Source organism: Nipponia nippon, unplaced genomic scaffold, assembly GCF_047370975.1.
Source record: "Nipponia nippon isolate SJK-2023a ecotype South Korea unplaced genomic scaffold, ASM4737097v1 scaffold_7, whole genome shotgun sequence".
In the NCBI taxonomy this organism is placed as follows: Eukaryota; Metazoa; Chordata; class Aves; order Pelecaniformes; family Threskiornithidae; genus Nipponia; species Nipponia nippon.
This window is the reverse complement of record NW_028262391.1, coordinates 24,042,354-24,063,907: the sequence shown is the minus strand read 5'-3', so window position 1 is coordinate 24,063,907 and position 21,554 is coordinate 24,042,354. Positions and strand designations below refer to the sequence as shown.

At 40.5% G+C, this 21,554-nt stretch overlaps 1 protein-coding gene across 1 annotated transcript in view; it reads right to left on the bottom strand.

Annotated features, from left to right (window-relative positions):
* Window positions 1-921: 921 nt before the first annotated feature.
* The window catches only part of LOC104023669 (vesicle-associated membrane protein 2), a 55,451-nt gene continuing 34,818 nt past the window's right edge, over window positions 922-21,554 (bottom strand). The window contains exons 2-5 of the mRNA XM_009477515.2: window positions 18,066-18,180; window positions 14,345-14,503; window positions 12,275-12,326; window positions 922-10,109 (exon numbers count right to left, since the gene is read on the bottom strand). Coding sequence (XP_009475790.1) covers window positions 10,093-10,109; window positions 12,275-12,326; window positions 14,345-14,503; window positions 18,066-18,180 — 343 coding nt within the window. The 3' untranslated portion in view covers window positions 922-10,092. The remainder of the gene's footprint in view (window positions 10,110-12,274; window positions 12,327-14,344; window positions 14,504-18,065; window positions 18,181-21,554) is intronic.

Genomic DNA, 21,554 nt, shown 5'->3' with positions numbered 1-21,554 from the left:
GAATATGTACTGTATGAAATCAATGATTGTGTTTTCCCCGCTCCTCCTTATAGACTCAAAGTGCCCCCGGTTTATTGCCAGGTATGCTAAGAGTTACCAAGGAAAAATCTATACTAATAAAGCACTGTCATACAAGAAGGCATCTTGACATTACCTCGTTTTGGTGTGTTTGAGCGGGGAGAGACAATACTGCCCTTTATATGTGCTGAGTTGATTTGCAACGAAATTAGAAGAGCTGTTGAATAATGCCCCATATGCATGAAGGTGCAGAGCTACCCAGGAGTTACTGTGATGCTTATATATTTTAAAATGTAGGTGTAGTCACTAGGAGGGGAAGAAAAGCAGCTTCCAACTCTTGTCCCTTCACAGAGCTTTATTATTCATTAGGAATAATGATGGCAACTGTTACCATGCCCCATTAAGCCATCACACTCGTGGCCAGCAATAGCTGTTTCAAGTTAAGGCAGAAGATGACCCTGCAAGAGAGTCTGTATCTCTCTCACAGAGCATCCTTCTTTCTTAATTTAAAAAATGTGTCCAAAGTGCACCAAATTTGTGAACTAACAGTATCTTGTGGCAATGAGTTCCCTGAGTTAACTGTGCCCTCTTAAAATGAAAACATATGTTACCATTAAGAAAGTTAAGAATAAGGTCAAATACACTAAATGCATTCTCCCATCTGCTCCTCTTCACAATTCTTTAATGGTTCTACCGCTGTCTCTCCTCCCTCTTTTTGTACGGAGTTCATTATTGTTTATACAACAGAAGTGTTTTTTTTCTTTTCTATTAGACTGAATATATAAAAAATCAATGTGAATTAGAAAATCTTAATTTCCAGAAGTCTTTAGCACTTATCACAGAGAGGGAATGAAAGCTGAAGCTGCTTAACTGTCCTTAAACAGAAATGATACAAAAAGCAACTTCTTAAACAAGATTTATTGGCACAAACATACATGTTACAAATGTCTACGATATTCTTGGAAAATATGTTCACCACTTCAAAAAAAATCACTGTCCACAGAAAAGTACAGTAATATCAAACTTTCTAAGTCATCACAATTTTAGCATCAAAATGCATGCATTCATCATTTATAAATGGAATTCCACTGACCTCCAGGTAAAGCACTTTAAGAAATTTCCTGGTCTCCACAACATTATTTTTCCTCCCCAGGTAACTCTAATAAGATGCAAACGGAGTGTTTTCTGTAGAGGCACAAATCACAATTTCTTGCTCAGTACAGTTGAGTCTATGAGGTGAGAGATGCTGTTCTCAGCATAGACTTTCAGATCCTTTCTAAGTACATACATTACTGCACAGCTTAACACTACTGTGTGGCCTTTAAAAGGATGCAATTAAAGATTTGGTCTGGAGTTTAGTTTTTAAAAGGGCAACTGAAAACTTATTTCTGGTTATTCCTGTTAGAAGAAGTAAAGCTTGAAGAGTTAAAAGGAAAGACGTAGAAGAAAGGTTTTCATTTTGTATTGCCATTCCAGCAGCATTTGAAAGACAGGTGGCATTGCTAAGATGACTTGTGAGGAGAAATAGTAATCTCAGTAAATTCTCTTCTTTCTTTGGTGCCAGTCTAGTAACTTAGTAGCCAATCAAGGATTTGTCACTGACCTCAGACAGCACAGAACTAGACTTCACCAAGATATCCTGAATCTGATCCTATCCCTGTCCGCAGCTTTGGTGTCAGAGGAGCAGGCTTCACATACACAGAGGGTGAGCAGATCTGGCTTAGTCCAATGTAAACGAGGAAGAAAGAAAAGTTCTTGATGTCAGTGGAAGCTCTTTGAAAAATGGGGGTTGCTCTTACTCCCACTAGATCTGAATTTGATTCTAATCAGATCAGTGCACAAAAAATAGGCAAAGCCATAAACCACATACACTTACGAGGGTGCATACTGCACTTTTATCAACCTTGGTAGGGCAGAGAGTATATCCAATGGCAGAATTCGCTGTGGAATCACCAGTCTTGGAGATTTTCAAAACCTGTCAAGACAAACCCTGTGCAACCTGATCCAACCTCAAAGGTGGCCCTGCTTTGAGCAGGAGATTGGGCTAGATAAACCCCAGGGGTCCTTTCCAACCTAATTTTTCTATCATTCAAAGGAAAAGCTTTTCATCTCCTGAATTAGAACATGACACAGATTCCATATCAGGCCTGGACTTAGTGAGGATAAATGAGGGGTTTTTGTCATGTTAAATAGAGAACGGAAATTCTCTATATGCTTAAGCACATGCTGAAGTCACTTCCAGAACAGGGCATGCTTTGCTCTTCACTCTGGGCCAGAAAGTGTGAAATACTCAACCATCTGTCCGTTTTAAGTCTACAGTGCTGAACTGATTAGATAGCACCTCCAGAGGCTGCTTTTCTGTGTTAAGACTCAAGCATAAGTCATTAAGGAAAATACTAATTAGCTGGCTACAAACTCATTTCCTGCAATGACTAAAACAAGTTTGTAATAAGAGTTCATATATTGCCACTAAGAGAACTTTTTATGCTGCAGAACAAACTAAAAGTTGCTCACAGTAGATACTGGCTATGCTTCATCTCTCTCATACTTGGAAAGAGAACATATCACCCAAATGGCAAATGCTTGTCTATGTATATAAGCACTTCTTTCGGAAAGGGGGAGGAAAAAAGAATAGGAGTTGTCAAACAAAAATTTAACCTCCACGACAGTTGGCGTTTCCCCCTCAAAATGTATTTTTGCAACAGACAAAGGATGTTTTTAAGCCCTGCTCTTGAGTAGGAGGTACTAATTTCTAATCTTTCAGTGCTGCTGATATACATAATGTGACTAATATTTTACCACGTCTGTGGTTGGGGGAGGGAGGACTTTTCATTTACAAGACAAAGTAATGTTGTTTTTCATGACAAGTAGTGGGCTATCAGTAACATTTCATTTGGCAGACCTGTGAGTGTCTTAGCTACATTAGCATTTTATTTTATTTCCAACCTGGGGAAAAAGCAAATGGAACATAGATTGAACTTAGCATTTCTAATGAGAAAAAAAAATTCTTTCATCAATAAATAGGCTTTGGAAGCTAATTATTTGACTATTTGTATAGCTGCTAATCACGTAAATAATAAACCAATTAATAATACTTAAATAAGTAATGGTTAAACTGTATACCCATGGCCTTTACTATACATTTCTACTTTTATTCAGAATCTTTTTCCCTTTAAGTTTCATGAAAGGCTGAACTTGCCTTATTTAGTACACTGTAGCTTGCTAGCGGCACGGTAGCCATGCTGACCACTGAATTTTCAGGTCCAGCCAACACTACCGTGACTAATGGAGACATTGTTGCAACCTTTCAGGTCCATACTATAAATATTAATGGCTGAACTTCTGAAAACAATTATGCATTGTGCATCTATGAATTTGTGGCTCCATTATATGCACTATCTCAAACATTGATCTTACAAAGAAAACAGGAGCTGCCATTATTTACTCTTACTTTAAACAAAGCTGCAGCTTATCAGGGGGAGAAACTAATTTCAAAGGATAGATTAAAATATTGAGACCTCTTAATTCTTTTAAACTCTTTTCATTATAAAGCTCAGAGCACTACCATGAGATCACACATACATGACATAAACATAATGGATTCAGAAAAGTGATTTTCTATCCTGTCCTTAGACCATTTATTGCTGGCCAAGCATAAATACTAGAGTGGAACAAGGGTACGCAAAATAATCATGCTGTGTCAAAAAGATTTCATTACTGGCAGACTGAAGTGCTATACAGCAAAGCGGGCATTCAGTATGTATTTTTACTGCACCAAGCACTCTAGAGCCCTTATTTGACTGAAGTTCTCGATCACTTCTGCAGCTGACAACAGTAGCGTGTCTTTGGATGGTATACCCCAAATGGTGCGCTCTGCAAAAAATACTAGATCATCCTTCCTGCATATATCTCCTGTGTTTTCAAGAAAAAAGTGAAAGGAAGTAATTTTAACTACCATTTGTCATAGTTCATTTTAAGTAGTCATCCATACGCATTTCAATAGACTAGCACTGCTTAATTTTACCATACGAAAGGTGCTCTTAGGTATAGCCACTTATAAAAAGGTGTTTACTGAATGTTGGCTATATTTCACTTAAGCCATTTCCCAATTTACTATCTATCTTGTCATTATCACACTATCTTTATTTGCTGTTGCCTCTCTTTTCCATCAAAATTGATGAAATTACTGTAACAAGAAATGTTAAATACATTTAATTAAAACTCCAGTGTTACAATTAAAGTAGCATAGCAAAAATGCTGTTGTCTAGCAGTCAGGATTCTTCTTTTGTTTCACATCGTTTTGAACCAAATTAAGATCCGGGAGCCATATTCTGCCTCCAGTGTTCTCGTCCCATCAGTGGAGGCTGGTTTGAGGACAGCAGGGCATTACGGGGAGGAGGTTCTGCTTCTCAGGCCTTCCTCAGCTCTGACTGAGGTCAACAACAACAATATGGCAGAAGGCATGAAGTCATCTCAGAGGGCAGCAGAACAACCCTAGCCCCAATATGCTATGTTCCAAATACACTACACTCCAAATACACAAAGGCTTTCTAAGAGAGCGAAGAGAGACTTGAAGAATAATGGAGAAGCCAGACACTGTGAGAAGAGCTAAAGAATGGAGGAGCTTTTTTCATAATTATCTTTGTTGTTCTCTATGATATTTTCTCTTTGAGAACAATTACTTTGCCCTTTTAAACTTACAGCACATGGCTTCTTTGGTTGACTAGAGTGTTACGTATGAACCACGAGGCTGTATTCATGTTTTAAACTGGTACAGGTTATGATTTTTTCTTTGGAGAGTAAGCAGATGTGATACAGTCATGACAGAATGAGGTTACTGCAGAAATGACTCATTGTTGAATAATCAAGTGTTTACTCCACCAAAACTGCACATAACTGGACTGCCACAGTTTTTATGCTTTATTGTAAGATGTAGCTTTTAAATGTCAGTGCATCAGAAAGAAAGGTAAACTCCTTGGGTGGCTCAGATCTCTTTTTACGCATGTGTTTAAAGGCAGACAGTCTTCTGGTTCTCAATGGAGAAAAAAAGGTACTGAGCACATCAATGGAGACATACATTAATGAAATAAGGAAGGGAAATTAGCTGAAGAAGAAAACAAAATCCTTTCTTGAAGTGGAATAGAGAAGTGTTTCTGAAGGAGACCAGATGAAGAAAGAACAATTGATGTGAGGTTCTGGTTTGATTGTTTCATACATCCCAGTCTAGTATCCCTCCTGAAAATAATTTCACCATTTGAGAAATCTTTAGCCAATCATTTTTCTAGACACAATTCATTTTTTTCAAACTACATTCTTTGGCCTTTTTTGGTTTTGCTGTTAAAGTAGGTAATTTGAGGGTGCTTCTGCTTTCTCTTGCATGAAGAAACACACGCTCAAATGTACCTCATCTAGCAAGAGGGACCTAAATCAGGTGAGAGAAAGAACTGGCTGGAAGAGCATCTCACTCTTCTGACTACACCGGGGACCAAAGGCTATGATCTGTTATGGGTCTAAAGTTCAGGTCAGGACACGAATCCAGACAAACGAGACTTTGGTCTCTTTGAGGCCTTTCTCCAATACTCACTGTGTACATTGGGAGCAAGCCCAGTGCCTTATATGCCTACTGGTTTAGCCCTCTCCCCTGTTGAAAGGGCAGGAGAAGCAGGGTTGAGATCATGTGTGATCAAGGCGCTGTCATAAAAAAATAATGGATTATACATACTCCCACTATGTGGATAACCTCCCATGGAATAGAGAAAAAACTCACTTTGTAAAAGCATGAAAGAGTTGAGTAACATCTGAGCTTCTAAAAGTTCCTGAAGATTGAGTCGTCCTGTTTCTGATGCACTTCTGAGAAGCAGACATCACCATTTTACAGGTATGCTCTAACACAGATGTCAAGTCATGAATTTGCTCTTAAGAGCTAAAATCCATTGTATGCAGACAAGACGTAGCTCAGCTGTTCATAGAGTTATGTGAAGCCCTGTCAGAGGAGTAGTGACAGAAATGAGACACAGAACCAGGAGAATTTCAAAAAGTCTTGCTACCCAGACAAAAACATAGCAGATTGTGGCTGTTCTAATTAATTCCTTGCACAGTTAATACTGTCCTGTTCTTCTGTCATTGTGAGCGTTTAAGTCACTTATTGCAGATCACTATTTAAGAAGAAAAAAGCCAAGTATTTTACTTGCCTGAACTGTTCCCGGAACTAACCTCATGCAGGTTCCAATAGAATTAAAGTGCCAGCTTTAAAAATCAAACTGACTACATTTCTAAATCACTTCCTGTCTTACAGACCCTAGGTTACATTCAGAATCTTTATCAGATTCTCCCCTCCTCCTTCTAATAATATTGGATTATGTTGGACTATGTTGGATTGGCTGTGCTGTTACATAATGTCAGGTGAAAATCAGGTCAAGTGCCCCGTTTGGGCTTCCACGCTACTTGCTCCTGCAAGTTCTGTGTACCAATTTCTTTAGGTTTAAAGCCACATTTATGTTATTGCAAGGTGAGCTAAATTAGAAGGAAGAAGGTGTAATGCCCAAGCAGGACCTTACTAGTCTGTGGAGAGCGGATGCAAATAACACTTCTTCAACCTTAGAAGCTGATGTGCACTCATTGGCAAGCCAAACAGCAGCTCTGGCACAAGCACAGACCAGCTCCTAACCATCCCATTCCAGCTATGCTGCTTCTGAATGGCATATCATGCTAGCATCCTAGCTGTACAGCTGTAACCCAGAAATCAGAGGAAGTGCTTCTTATAAGGATAGAATATGCAAGTCTCAAACAATGTCTAACTCTGGCTAAAGCTATCAAAATCCTTGCTTCTAGCCAGAGAAGTCTTCAGTTCAGTCCCCAAGATGGCAGCCAGAAAGCAATCAGCCTTGCAGTCCCCTGAGGGTTTGCTGGGGAGTGGGTAAAAGGAAGCCCTTTTGTGCCTTTTTACCAGCCCAAGGTAAAAGCCTAGGCAGTAGTCAGTGATGAAGAGTAGTAGTTGAAATTCCACCCAGTAACTGAAATTCTAATCAGTGCTGACTAAACGAGAATGAGTTTACATTTTCACGGGAAATTTACTATTACAAGTAGGCAGTTGTAACTGCATGGACATGTTAAATGTAGAGGCAGTGAGTGGAAAGCAATCAATCCTGGCTTCAACACAAATAAGATCTCCAACTGTGTTTATATAGATTGTCCTCTGTACCAGTCTACGTATACGTGATAGTGTTGCACAATCTATGACCCTGAACAGTCCTATATTACCATATTCTCCTTGCAGAAGAATTAACCCTCCGCAGGAGCAGTTCGACTCTGGGTCTGTGCATCAGGGAAGGACATACTTGTTCATGCTTCCTGGGCTGAATTAGAAATGTTACATAGCTTATCCTACTGATGGCAACCAACCAGCACAGCACAACTAGCAAACATTGAGCATTCATGAGCACGCTATATGCAAACAACTTAAAGAGTTAAACACATTAATTTAGCATATTTCATTAGCACACAGGAGGAAACTGTCTCTTCAGAAACATGTTACAACCCAATAGAGGCTAGGTTTCCCGACTAAACTTTTCCTTGCAAATTCTCACCAGCATTTAGCAGTCATCCACCCTAGTTACTGTTTTGAGGGAGAATGAGTACACATTCCACAACCAGCAGTTTCTCTTCGCCACTCTCCCCTAAAGCTCCCACTTTCATTATTTACTTGCTTGAGATACATTAGCTAGGAGGATGTAAGCTTTGCATCCTTATAGCAGTTTCATTACAGTTTCATGTGGAAACTTTGCATCTTTGTAGCCAGAGGATTCAAACTCTTTGATGTGTATTTGCAGCCGTATCAGTTAAGCAGTCAGTTCAGATTCCCATAGGAGAAGGCACTGTCTACATTAAGGATCTGTATCAGCATATAACCTTACTGATTGTACCATCTCCAGTGAAACCTATCTTCATCTCACGACTCCTTTCAGCACTCCTGTAAAGAAGCCCTGCGAAGATCAAGCCATGCTCAACATGGGTATGGGTGGCAGGGTCTCACTGTTAGGAGATAATTCTTTCCTATCAGCTAGCCGAGTATCTTAGTAGTTTAAAAAGGGTCCTGAAGTTGGACGGCTTATTCCTTTTCCAGCGAAGGCTCAATTATACATAGCATTCAGTTGTAGCACCTCATGGAGTCAGGCCCTTCATGACAGCAGAGTTTTCTGTCTGGCCCATGAGGATTTCAGAATTGTTTATGTACTCGCTCAGCTGAAGGACTGAAGTGAACAGGGCATACCAGGCAGTCCAATAGCACATTAGTAACTTTGAAAGTTAAGTTTCATGAAGACCGTGGCCACTTTGCTTTAATGATATGAAACAGTACATGTGACTATAAAGTAATAAATATATAAATATATAGGGAAAAAATGCAACTGGAACCTTTCAGCTGATCATTGCTTATTCTCTCTGCAAAATGCTACTTAACCACAGTTTGTATATACATCCACTGCAATGAACTGGTCTGGATCTCTGTTTTTTTAATCTAAGACGATGTCAAGAGAGATGCTCCACAGTGGGAATATTTACACTACTATTATCACCATTTCTATGCCCTAATTAAATTGCAGACAAAAAAAAAAAAATTTAAATTGCACAAATTCTTCTTAAAAATTCTGAAGGAGTTATCTTAAAAAGACCCTTTCAGAATTTCCTGGCTCAAAATTTGATAATTCATGTTTAGTTTGGTTAACTATGATTAAACTATTCAGTGTTTAAAAAAGAAAAAACAAGCAATTCAACATTTGGGAGAAAGCCTACAACAATAGCACACGAGAACTTTCAAACCACAATATATAATTTCTCTTACATCAAATGTTAATTTAAACTAATTGAGTATGAAAAATAGCTGAGTACTTTACAAAGACGACACTATAGTTTATGAACTATACACACACACAAATTAAATTAATTTTTTAAAAAGCCTATTAACACCACCACCACTTTGGAACAGTGTTTCTCTGCCTTCCTCTTCTCCACGCAAGCTTTGCTAGGTACCGTTCCCTTTCTCGGCCTCTCCCCACTGTTCCCTCTATTTACCTATACCTTCTTCTTCCTGATTTTTGAACGGTCCTCACAGTGGGGACCATTTCTGCAAAATGGTGCAGAGGTAGCTTCCTACAATTGTGCTGGGAAGCCACAGACATCACCAAAGTTGTTCATGTGCTTTAAGTTAGGGCCGTAAGTATTGGGCATTGGCATTCAAGAGAGTCCCATGAAGTCTGATAAACAGTGCCTTGAGTTTTTAGCAAGAGTCTGTATCTTGGTCATTTATGATGATTGTATTACCATTTTTGCATTTCACTGGGCTTTTTCAAGATTGTGCTAGCTAATGCTTTTTTGGTTATCACACAGTTTTCTTTCTGGCTTTCATATTGAGGCCATTCTGGTTGTACAGAACACCCCATAAGAAAATATTTAAATCCTTAAAAGATGATAATCCAGTCCTATTTATTTTCTGCAGGTAATGTTTTTAGACTTGGATACTACAACTAATCTCAAAAAATCCATGTTTGGTTGACGAAGTTGAAATAAAATGTCTTACATGAATACTTGTAGGTACCACTCTCTTCAATGAGAGTAGCAGATACTCACTACCTCAAAAAGTTACATCTGATAGTGGATTTTGCCATCCAACTTTAGGTGCTCAGATTGAGAATTTTGGCCCTAATGTTTGCTGCAACCTTAGATTTGGGTCCAATCCACCTGACAGTGTCCCTTTAAGCAGGAGCTTCCCCATAGCTGCATTCTTTGATTCTGAGATGTTTAGGATGCTTTTCATATACTACAGTTTCTGAAGGTCAGTGCGTACACATTTTAAGACACAGTGATAAGACAGTGTATGGAACTACTTGGCAGTATTTAGCTGGTACAGTTTCTTGTGGAAACAACAGAATTCCAAAACACACCACACTGAATGCTTATGGGTTATTACAAGCAAAAATCCCAAGACACCGGGAATTAAAAAGCGGAGTTCAACAAAGGAACACTGATATCGTTGGTTGATATGAACAAAGTTGTGCCAAGTCTTCCTTCTTCGCTTTTTCAAGTGGAGAAATAAACTGAGAAAGGAAACAGAAGGGAAAAAAAAATACATAAACCAACAGTTACTACAGAGTTACTGTTGCGCTTTATCTCACAGAAGCTGTGATGTCAGAGGACAGCAAACACCTTTAGTACACCTTTGCTGAAAGACCATGACATGTCTTGCACACAGTGTGCCTTCCTGGCTGGAACGGGGCTGCCCCCCCCATGTCAAAAAGAGTTCAGAACTGGAGTGGAAAGCAGGGGAGTCTGCGGCTCAAAAGATACAAAGGGCAAGGACTGACGGTGATGTTAGCCGCCATCCCCAGCTCCAGCAATGCCTGCAGTCCCACATGTTGTAACTCTTCCTTCAGCAGGGAGCCAGCCTGCTTTTCCAGGGCCCCACTACCAGGTTGGCAGATATCCTGGCTTGGGCCATTTCACCACCCATGGTAGCTTGCTGCTGTGAGGAACTACCCAATTTATCTGCATCTATAGCCAGCCCTGCATGGAGGGTATGATCTTGTTCCCATTCAAATCAGTGACTGGAGAAGCCAAGCAGGCCTTGTCTGTGGCAGCACTTGGACACTTGATGTCAGCAGGATTTAAACATCTACTTGAGAGCTACTGTAAATAAATACATCACTGAGTTCAATACACAGGGTCCTTCCTGAAGCTGCAACCTTTAGGCACTATTACAGAAAGATCAAATAGACTGAAAAAATAATTTAAGATCCAGAGCTTAAATACATTTAAATCTCACCAGACTTGCCCTAGATCTCACTATGGTGAGCCATGACCTGGATTTGATGATGTGACACTCAAGTTTGTGATTAAATACCCTGAACCCTACCTAAGCCATGTCAAACCTGCTATTTCTGTTTCTAAACTTACCAGGACAGGCATCCAACATTTAAAACCAGGAGGGAAAGAATGTTATTACTTATATATAATTTCAGGCTTAACTTCTAAAGAGAAATTATGAGCTATCTTGTCTGTTTTTTACTTTCTTGTTAAGATACACATAATGCTCAATGATGCATATATACACAGCAATCAGTTCAATGGCTGCACATCTGTCATTCCAGGTTGCTGCGCTAGACTGCAGAACAAAGGCCCATCTTTCTGTTGGAGCCAGTTGCCTCGAGTACCCAGTTAATATAGTTAATTAATATCTAGCCATTTCCCATTCTTGCCATATCAGTGTTACGAAACCCTAGAATTATTCTGGGTCGCTCTGGTGCCAGCATTCATAAGACTAATAAACTGCCACATGTATCTCAATCTCTTTAGTCATGTTTACAGGTGATTACAGAAGCAACAGAGGAAAATGGAAACATGCCAAATACAAGGCATGTAATTTGAGAGCTGGGAATTAATTCACATCTACAGCCTAGCCTCCTGGTGAATCTCCCCTGGGTTACTGGCTGGATTGTCTAACTCAAGAAATCTCCCTTTTAGGAGTTAATGCCATATTACAGTTATGTCACATAATGGCTGTTGCTAACACAGAGGTTACATAAATAAAATGTTCAGTTCCTCTCATTACAAGATCCCTGGCTCCCAACCAGCATGACTGCTATTATCCATTCATATGCTATCTTTCCTATAACAAATGTGTGGCATGAGATGATCTTTTGAGACAAGAAATCAGTAAGACTTTGGGCCATAACAATATTTAGATATTCAAGATGCAAAGGGATTTTCAGAAGCACCAATATCTCAAATTCCAGCTGATTTGGTGGGAACTAGGCACCTACATGCTTTTAAAAAAATTCATCAGATGCCAGTTTGCCTGTGGGCCTTCACCCTCTTTTTGTAGGCAGGACTTAATTCAAGCATTACTGTTCTCACTAGAAAACAGTAGGGCTGTGGCACTGGTTGTAATGAAAGGAAGATATCTGAGACTGCATAAAAATGTATATAAACAGGAAAAGGGAGAGTCTTTAATCCTAAGGAAAGTTATGTAACATGCCAATCTAAAATACATTAAATGTCAACAAATTCTACCTATATAAGTGTCCAGAGAGTTTGCAGTAATTCTCACTATAACAGGATGACACTAGAAGGGGAATTTCACAAATTAATCAGTTTAAATATTTTTATATCCATTTTTTGTTATGTTTTATTTTTTAATATATCAGCACTTCGTAAGTCACAGAGCTATGGAGATCATAAACAAAAGAGAAAATGAATTACTCACTTATAATTATAATGAGAATGACTGCGCATACTACACCAAGGATGATCATCATCTGTAAAAGGAAAGTTATGAGAAAAAAAAAAAAAGAAAGTCAGGTTTTCACATGAAAGACATTAACCCCTCAGTTTTTTTTGCTTTTACTTAGTGGCTCATTCCTTGCACTTTTAATTCTTGCAAAGGCTGACTTCAACAGACTTGTTAAGGCCCCAGATTTAGTGTCAATTTTAGGAACAGCTGACCACCAGCAATGGACATAGCCTCTTGTCAAAGTTAGCAAGTTCTTGCCCGTCAGCTAAGGTGCAGTGACCAACTTCATCCATTTCCAGCAGTAAAGAAAAAGTAAACGTCCAAAGTAAAACAACTCCAGAGGTTATTTAAGTGACTGGATTCACACATGGCCATATACCATTTTATACCAGAGTAACGTGATCACTTTTCAGCATGTTGCCATAGTCAGGGAAGAGACAGCTGGAGATGTCTAATGCCTAGCAGCTATTTGTGTTGGCTTTACATACTTGCGCTGTTGAGAGAGGTAGCCCCTGCTAGCCAGCATGGTTTCGAGCGTGTTAGCCTGGAAGTAGCTCATCACAAAGTTGCAATCTGTTCCCACAAGAACAGACACATCAGAGCCAGCTGTGCACAGGCCATACCAGCACTGAGTTGTGTGGGGTAGAGGCCTGCACATGAGACTTGCTGAATGCTAATGAGGCCACCAGAGATGCTGCAGTCCAATTCCCATCATTACCCCAGTGAGAACGGAAAGACTAAAAAACAACAAACATGGATATGCCAAATCAAGGCCTTCATTCCTCCCAACATACGTCTGGAGGACAGAGCCAGCCATTAGCTTGCAGGAGATTTATTTGTTTTTCTCCCTCCTTCCACAGTTCGGGAGCCAGAGGAAGGACAGGGGGATTCTGTTTGTCAGGGTATAAAGCAGGAAGGGACAGTGAGGAAAGGAGAATGAGCATAGGTTTGAAGGTCTAGTGTAGTGTAGGTCATTGTGGTGACTGCAGTCAGCATGGGTGAACCTAACTCAAAATCTGTGTCTGTAGCTCCCAAAAGCCCTGTTTCCTGCACTGTCAGGCAAAGCAACTGGGCAACAGCTAGAAGAGGCCCAGAGGAACTGCTTAGTTGAATTTCTAACCTAGATCCACTTATTTCTGGAGTGTTTGTGCATGTAGTTTACCCAGAATATTTTGCCTTGCTTTACATTTCATAGCACTGTGGACTGAAGAGACCAAGTAGGCGACAGACTGGTAAGAGATACGTGTGGGATTCTCCTTTGGGAACAGCTGGGTTTATTTGGGTGGATGTGAATGATCAGCAGCAAAGATGGTATTGAAGAGAAATGGAAACGAAGCTGAACTTTTGGCATAGTGTTCACGTGTTGCTGGTGTATGAGTAGAAAGAAGAAAGGATATGGGGTCTTATATGAATAAGAGGAGCTGAAGGTTCTGGGTCCAGAAAACACAAATCCTGGAGGAGATCTGAAAAAGCAAAGGAGAGTGAGGTTCCCTCTGCTCGTTGGAAAGGATGAGACTTTGAAGACAGCAGAGAAGAGAGCTGGTTGATTAAAGTCCTGCTCTATCCTAGTCTGCCCTTCTTTAAAAGAGACTGTCATTTCCTCACTTCTCACAGAGGTTTGTGGAACCAAGTATTTTCTTGGTAGTTTACCAGCCTAAAGAAAGATCAAGAGGCTGATGATCTCCCACAAGGAAAAAGCTTCTTTTCTCCCACTACTAGAATTCACTACATCTGTTCAGGTTTTGTGGTTCACACAGGGAACTGACATGAATTAACATGGAATGCTCTCCCATCCCTATCTGCAGGCACTGACTGAAGAATCAAAATTTGTATCTACATTTTATATGCTGCAGAATTATCTAAAGAATAGGTTATGGTAAAGATCAAAGTTGCTTGACTTATTATGCTGGAGCCTAGAGGGCAAGGCATCTCTTTCTCCCCTTGACAAGAAGAGATGTCATCCGGCAAGCAAAGTCCCATTAAATGCAAGTGAAAGTAATGTCTGCTATGAAGTGATTCTTAACAAGAATTTATATTCCTTACCTTGCAATTTTTCCACCAGTATTTTCTCTTCAGTTTGGCTGCACTGGTTTCAAACTGTGAGGCACCTGCTTGCAATGCATCTGCCCGGTTGTCAAGCTCTGATAGCTTCTGATCTCTTTCTAGCACCTTGTCCACGTTCATTCTCATGATGTCGACCACCTGCAAAGGCATAGCCTCACGTTAGATTCCACACACAGTAAAGCTGAAGGTCACCCATATGTTCACATTCTGGAATATCACATATCATACTGAAACCAGCCATTTGCCATTATGGTGTGTGATGGCAATTACCTGGACAGTGCCTCAAAAACCATGCCTAGGGAAACAGACACAGTGAGAACAAGATGAACATAGCTATACTGTGCTCACATCCCCTTAAAGGTAACAAATAAAGGGACATCATTATGAAACACTGTAATTAGTTTCATTAAGCTTTTGATTTCTTTTAGCCTACACCTAGCTACTTCGCTATAGATACAAAAAACTGATAGAGACCAGTACCTCTACTACAATTTGTCCAGTCATCACCAAGACCAAGCCATTATTTTCCTTATACATTTAATATAATTTCTTTACCTGAACTAGAGAAATTGGCTAGATAAAGGCCACTCTAAAGGGAACTGTATGTATTTCCTGACCAAGGAATTTACTTATTCTGCAGATCTTTTTTGGATAAGATGACTTCCCAGCCATAATTTGAAGTCCTGCTTGAAAGTGGAGGAGGAGAAAATTTTACCTGAGAAAATTCAGCCTGAAGTGTAGCAGGGAGCTCATGCCACCTCATTGCACAGCCTCAGCAAAAAAAGTGTGCACAGCCAGTACACAATAGGTAAGGCCCATTCATGCATATATATTTTATACATTGAGTTAAACAAAAATCCTCTTCTAGCAAGCCAATAATAAATAGAAATCCTGCACATAACATCACTAATGTAAATGTTATACAGTATACCAATCTCAGTAAAGTTGTGTCCATTTATTTTAGCAGTGAATACAGTTGCTGGTCTATTACTTCTCGTACTCTGTAATAAGGAAGTCCATGTTGTTTGTATTTAATATAATTTAACTATTACCTGCAAAAACCCAGAGCTATTAAAAAAATATATGATTTAAATACAGTGAGATGAAATTGGTAGTGAAAGAATCTTTGAAAGGACTGGCATAGGGTTAAATGCTATTCCAAAACTCAAAAGATTTGTTTCACTTGTCTACCAAACCTAAAACAAAATCAAATGTTTTGGTCAACCCAAATTTTCTTACTTGCTTTTCCAAACCAAAACCTTCCAAGCATTTAACTTCATATCAAATAAAAAAACCCCTTTATTTTCACTTCTCAGGTAGTATTTAGCTGAATTTTGTCTTGGTAAAATGTTTCATAGTGAAAATTTTAAACTATTTTAAAATGCTGAAACAAAATACTGTAACATTTCCTACTCATTCTCTCCTTTTTTTTGCCCAGAACTATTTATTGAATTTAACCTGACTGCAGTGAACACTTGTCCAGATGAAACTGCATTTTTGTCAAATAAATAAATGTTTGTCTAGGCTAAAATCAAGATCCGAGCCTTAGAAAATAAGCTCTAGGATGCCTAGAGAAATCAGATGGGAAAACCCAACCTGGATGTAGCTGAAATACTATATCAGCATTGATATAGCATTAAAAATGTCAGTCATTTTACTCTGACCAAAAATTTTCTCTTAAGCAAAGTCGCGATCGTGTTGCTGAGTTTTGGGTTTGGGTCTGAAGTGCTGTGCAGAACACCACTTCAAGCAGAACAGCCGCAGGAGTGTAGTGCTGTGCTGTGGTGTTTGGTGCCACCTACAGATTACTTTCCCACAACACATGAAAGAAAAAACACGAGGAAAGATCTAGTATGAAGGTCAAAGCAATGCTTAACAGATCGATCCTTAGGTGCTATAAACCAGTTTCACCCTAGTGACTTCACGGTACTGAAAGCCCAGTGCGTGTTTCTCCCTTGGCCATTCTTATACTGTGATTTCCCTATTAAACAAGGATTTGCTGACCATATGCTATCCACTCAAAACCCATACCAACCTCAGCCTCCCTCGCAAATGGGAGGTGAAAAAAAGCGTGGACCCTGATTATCACGTGCATAATTCTCAAATCCAAGAGCTACTCACTGTCCCCCCATACTGGGTAAGAGTTTCTGCCAAAATTACACCATCAGGCTTCACAAGAAAACAAACTTGCATGAGCTTGAGTGAAAAGTCTCAGAATACAGAGTATCTTAAACACAAAGTGGGGGTTCACTAGCCTCACTGGAGCCACCTCCATTGATCTGCTTGAAAAGTCCTATGTATCTGACCTGCATCACTCGTTTTAGACAGTAACTAGCAATTACGTTTCATCTTCTAGGGACAATTAGTTTTGCTGTAGCTCACATAAACAATTACAGCACTATCATGATGTAGTATGTTCAGGACAAGAAGTTTATTTCATTATTCTGACCCAAGACAAAAGCTGAAATGTTATATTCCTTTCCCCACTGCAAGAGACACTCCACTAATGTCAATGAAGTTAGTGTGATGTGAAAATCAGTGATAATGAGAGAACCGGGCCTAGAAATTTCTGCAGCCATTTCTGCAGCCAGAGGATGCTCTTGCTCTGAGCATCAGCAGTGGGGAGGCCAGAAAGACTCTGTTTCAGATCTTCAGCAAAGAAAAAGTTCTCAAAAAGACAAAGCTCAATTTGACAGGTGTATTTAATTAATCTTAAGAAATGCATTTGAGTTAGATGTTGTGAGGTCTTCTCTACTATTTTTAAAGCATCCCTGGAGCTTTTGAGAATAGAGGCCTTTATGAATGTAAATAGCTATTTTCTAATGTGTATTTTATTGAATTAGCATTAAAGAATCACACAAGCCCTGGCCACTTCCCCATGGACAGTAAGCAATTAGTTACTTAAGTCTTTGTAGGGGTTTAGCAAAACTTCATACTTAATACCCAGCATGCAAACCTGCACAGCAGGTGTGCAAGGATGCTACAGCTGCTATGTACCACTGGTACGCTCAGGGACTACACTCATGAGTGGTGGTATGCTCACTAATTCCCGTTACCACAGCAGTTAGGTGGACACTGGCATTACAGCCGAGCTGGTGGGGTAGTCTGTATGCTACAAGAATTTAAGGATCCCTGCGGTAACAGGTACGTGGTCCTCCAAGACCAACAAAAGGAGTGGGGATTTGTTGAAGATGCTGTTATGACATCATGTATGGGTGCCTTTCTTTGGGGATAAATTGTGATGATTAATCAATAGAGCTCTGGCTAATGAACACAGTCCTCAGCTGTACAATTCTCATGGCTTGAATCTATCTATGAGAAGTCGATGGTCTGTCCCTGTGAAACAGCCTGTGAGATTAGCATCTAATCTTTAGGAATGCAGGAACACGTTAAAAGAGCTGGTTCCACTATACCATTTCCTCCAAACCTGGCTGACTGGGATGAATTCCTGAATTGGCACCAATGCCCATGTTTATTCTGCAGAAGTGTTACTGGTACGAGGATGTTCATACTCAGAATCTCTCTTCTACTACCTGTCTCCTCATAAATGCTGTCCTTTGATAAACCTCATTTCCTAGATCCACTGCCTTCAGACAAGCAGGAGGTGCTGGATCACTACGGAGGAAAGCATCTTAAAGAAAAAAAAAATAATCACATCAGCACCCTTGTGGTGAGCAACAAATCACCTAGAGCCCCTTACCTCATCCACCCGGGCTTGTGTCTGCTGCAGCCGTTTGTTGCTTGACACATTGGTAGCAGGAGGTGGCCCTGCAGCACCAGCACTGGTGGGACCTTGGGTAGGAGCTGGAGCAGACCTAGATCAAAAACAGAGAACATAAAAAGTGACTGAAACCATCTTCACTTGTTCACCACCCCTTTTCTGGAACAAGTCAAAAGTACATATCTCCTAAAAGGAGTTTTCCATTGTCTCACAGCCCACATTTTCCATTCCTGGATCACAATGCTGGTGTCCCATTCCTTCCCAAGCTGCAATTAGTTTTCACACTATTTCTTGATAGGACCATATCAAACTCTTCCCCTCCCTTACTGCCTTTTTAAACAGCAAGCAATTCAGATTATCTAACCAAACTGATCACAGGCCTGACTAGCAGGGCAGAGCTTATGTCCCACGAAGGAAACAGACTCTGCTACGGGTATTTTGTATTGATGCTATAGGAGCCAGGGCTGCAACCCTGCCTTCCTCCTCAGTGTGCTGAACAATGAACTCCTCTGCTCCTTGGTGTTTGGCTGGAAGCTAACCAAGTAAAGATAAACAAAAGGAGAGCAGAAAGAAATGGAGGAGGAAGTGGGGGTGAGAATTGCACACAGCATGGGGTTAGTCGTCTCAGGCATTCAGCAATGCTTAACCACCCCACCGGTGGTCACCAAATGCCCCACCAGAGCATCTGACCAGGCTTGAACATCTGCCATGGACCCTGGATTAATATTTGCAGCAATACTGTGAACAGAGCCCTGATGTCCTGTGCATCAGCTCTTTTCTTAAGCATCAACACTGGCTTTCCCCAGCTTTCTTTAAAGCAAAAGACAAAAGTCTCTTAAAATCCAACAACAGATCCAGTCTGTCTCAGTACACAAGCTTGTGCAGGCAAGTCACCCTGCCGGCCTGAACAGAGTCCCTTAGCCAGTCGTTCTTCACACCCACATTTTAACCTGTGAAACGTTACCTTTCCTTTCAAGGGACCCCTGTCACTTCTTCCTGCAGAGAAATAAAACCCTTCCTGAAGCTGCAGAGGAAATCCCTAAGCATGTGACCTGAAAAATATCACAGATCCCTCTCATGCATTACCAGTGCCTTCCCACAGTGACAGACTGAGAGAACACAGTGTTTCTCTATGAATCATTCCCTTTTACATCTTGGGGTCTGATTAATGCTGCTGGAATTATGGCCCCACTAACACACTGTCAAAGTGCCTAGGGGCACTAAAGTTAGTTCCCCAAAGGTACGTTAAGCTGCAAAATTCAGTTTGACAGTATTGCCTGTGGGCTGAGATCCCTACAGATAACACTGACCCTCACAGACTCCCAATGATGGAGCAGCCGTTTGCAGACCTGGAGCACTGCTGTATCTTACACTTCTTTTTTTTTAACTGTGGGTGAGAATGTCATTATCAAGCTTTAGTTGAAAGAGAACTTGAGCCGTACACAAATTGCTCATCCTTTGAGGATCTCACAGCCACTATTAAAAACATAAAAGACCACATGCTGTTGCCACCTGCAACGGAATTACTCCAATGAAGGGCCATGGGCCAGGATCCCAACAGGATTTATTCTGAGTTTATGCTGCTGTCACAAAAGACCAAAATCTGACTATAATGTATATCAGACTCAAATAACAGAAAGCAAGATCTCACTGGAGCATTAACAATTTCAAAGGGAGTTTCTGGTACAACAGTGCTAAAATTGAAATTGTGAAATTTCTTTGCAGTCAAGGAAGTAAACAGGCTTTTTCCCAATCAACACAAGCAGAATTTTTTCTATGGAAACATTGTGTCACACTGTTCACTACTACAAACGTTAACACAGCTCCCCTCTTGAGCTATACTGTTAGCATCCCAGAGACTACAGAAGGGCAGTGTGTGAGAAGTGTTTTTCCTGGCCACGTGTTTTCTCTAGTAAGCATAGCCTGTAAGTGCAGGGGTGTTCTCGGTCAAACCTGTGTGATAACTCAAAAGTTCAGTGCTCTGCTGTATACCTTTTCTGCCCAGTGATTTTCATCTTTTTTGCACCTCCTAAGCTGTCCTTAAAATGATTTGGCATGAAGTAGACACTTCTCAGTTTGTTGTCTTCCAGCGTTCTTGCTGCCACATAATTTGGTTTCAACTGTATTTCCTGGGGCTTCTCTGGTCCTTGTGTTAAGGGAGGAATAGATGGGAAGAGTGGGTGTTTTTACAGCTGCCCTGACCATCCAGCAGGAGTTACTGTAACTACCAAAGAGAGATAGCAATCTTCATGCTACAGTACAGCAAGCTTGTAATTAACATATCCATCTTAATTAAATACATAAAATCTAATACAAGAGTAACCAGAGCTGGGTCCTACCTGCAGTGCAGAGCTACTCTTTCCAAACCTGTAGTCTCTGCAGCCGTGCTCTCCCTACACAGTAAGAACAAATGCCTCACTCACGACCTCGTGGGTCAGAGCAATGAAGCTGCCAGAAGAAGAGGAGCGCTCACCAGAAGAGATGCAGCACCCGCTGCAGAGAGGACAGCACAGGTTCCCAGACAGGCTCTAGAAAGTCAGTCCTTAAGCATGTGGCTTTAATGCCACCAGCAGATCTTGCAGGTTAACTAGGCATGAGCCCTCTCTCAACATTAGGCAGTGTGTAATATTCAAAATAGACAAAACAAGCGCAAAAATACCTGCATCACCTCTCCTCCTCCCAGCCTCCCAAGGCACTTCAGAACAGGACAGAGGGGTCTCAGCCCTACCAGTGTTTGAGCTCTGTAGAAACCATCCTGGCTGGGCAGCAGCAGAAGGCAGTACCTCTGTGAGCTAATGTGGCTCCAGTCCCACAAGCCATCTGTTAAGTTTGTCTTTGAACCTAAGTTTTCTAGTAAAGAAGGGAATTGAAGGCTTACGTCACTGGAAAGCACCAATATTCTCCGGGATATCTTCGTACAAAAACGCTAGAATGAAAGTCCAGCCTACATTTACGTAATTCTTCTATTATTGCCTCTGTACTCTGTCATATCAGCTTATAATTTCTCAGAAGCATTATTCAAAGAAACTTACGCAAAACATTAGCACTATGTTAGACAGGCTTTCTTTTGAAATACAGGAAGCATCACAACTTTAAAGTCCAATTTCTCATGGCCTGGCATGATTTTCGGGAACTACAGAAGAATGCAAAAACCATATAAAAGCTCCACCATTGGGCCCTTAGCCATCAGACTTGTGTACTTTTTGTTTTTTTAGGAAAAGGAAAAATGTTACCATTGATGCTAAGAATCTTCACTCACAGGTCAAATTAATTTTGAAGGGGGGACAAAACTCTATTATTGTTGGTGAAAAAGGGTATAAATCCCTAGCAAATATTCTTAAATGGCAACCACCCTGCGATGTCAGAGCACTGGAGCACGCTCTGGGAAAGTGATGAGCACAGTTACTTCAGGACAACACCCCACACTTAGAGCCTCAGCAGTTAGGTCGCTCTTTATATAACATTAAT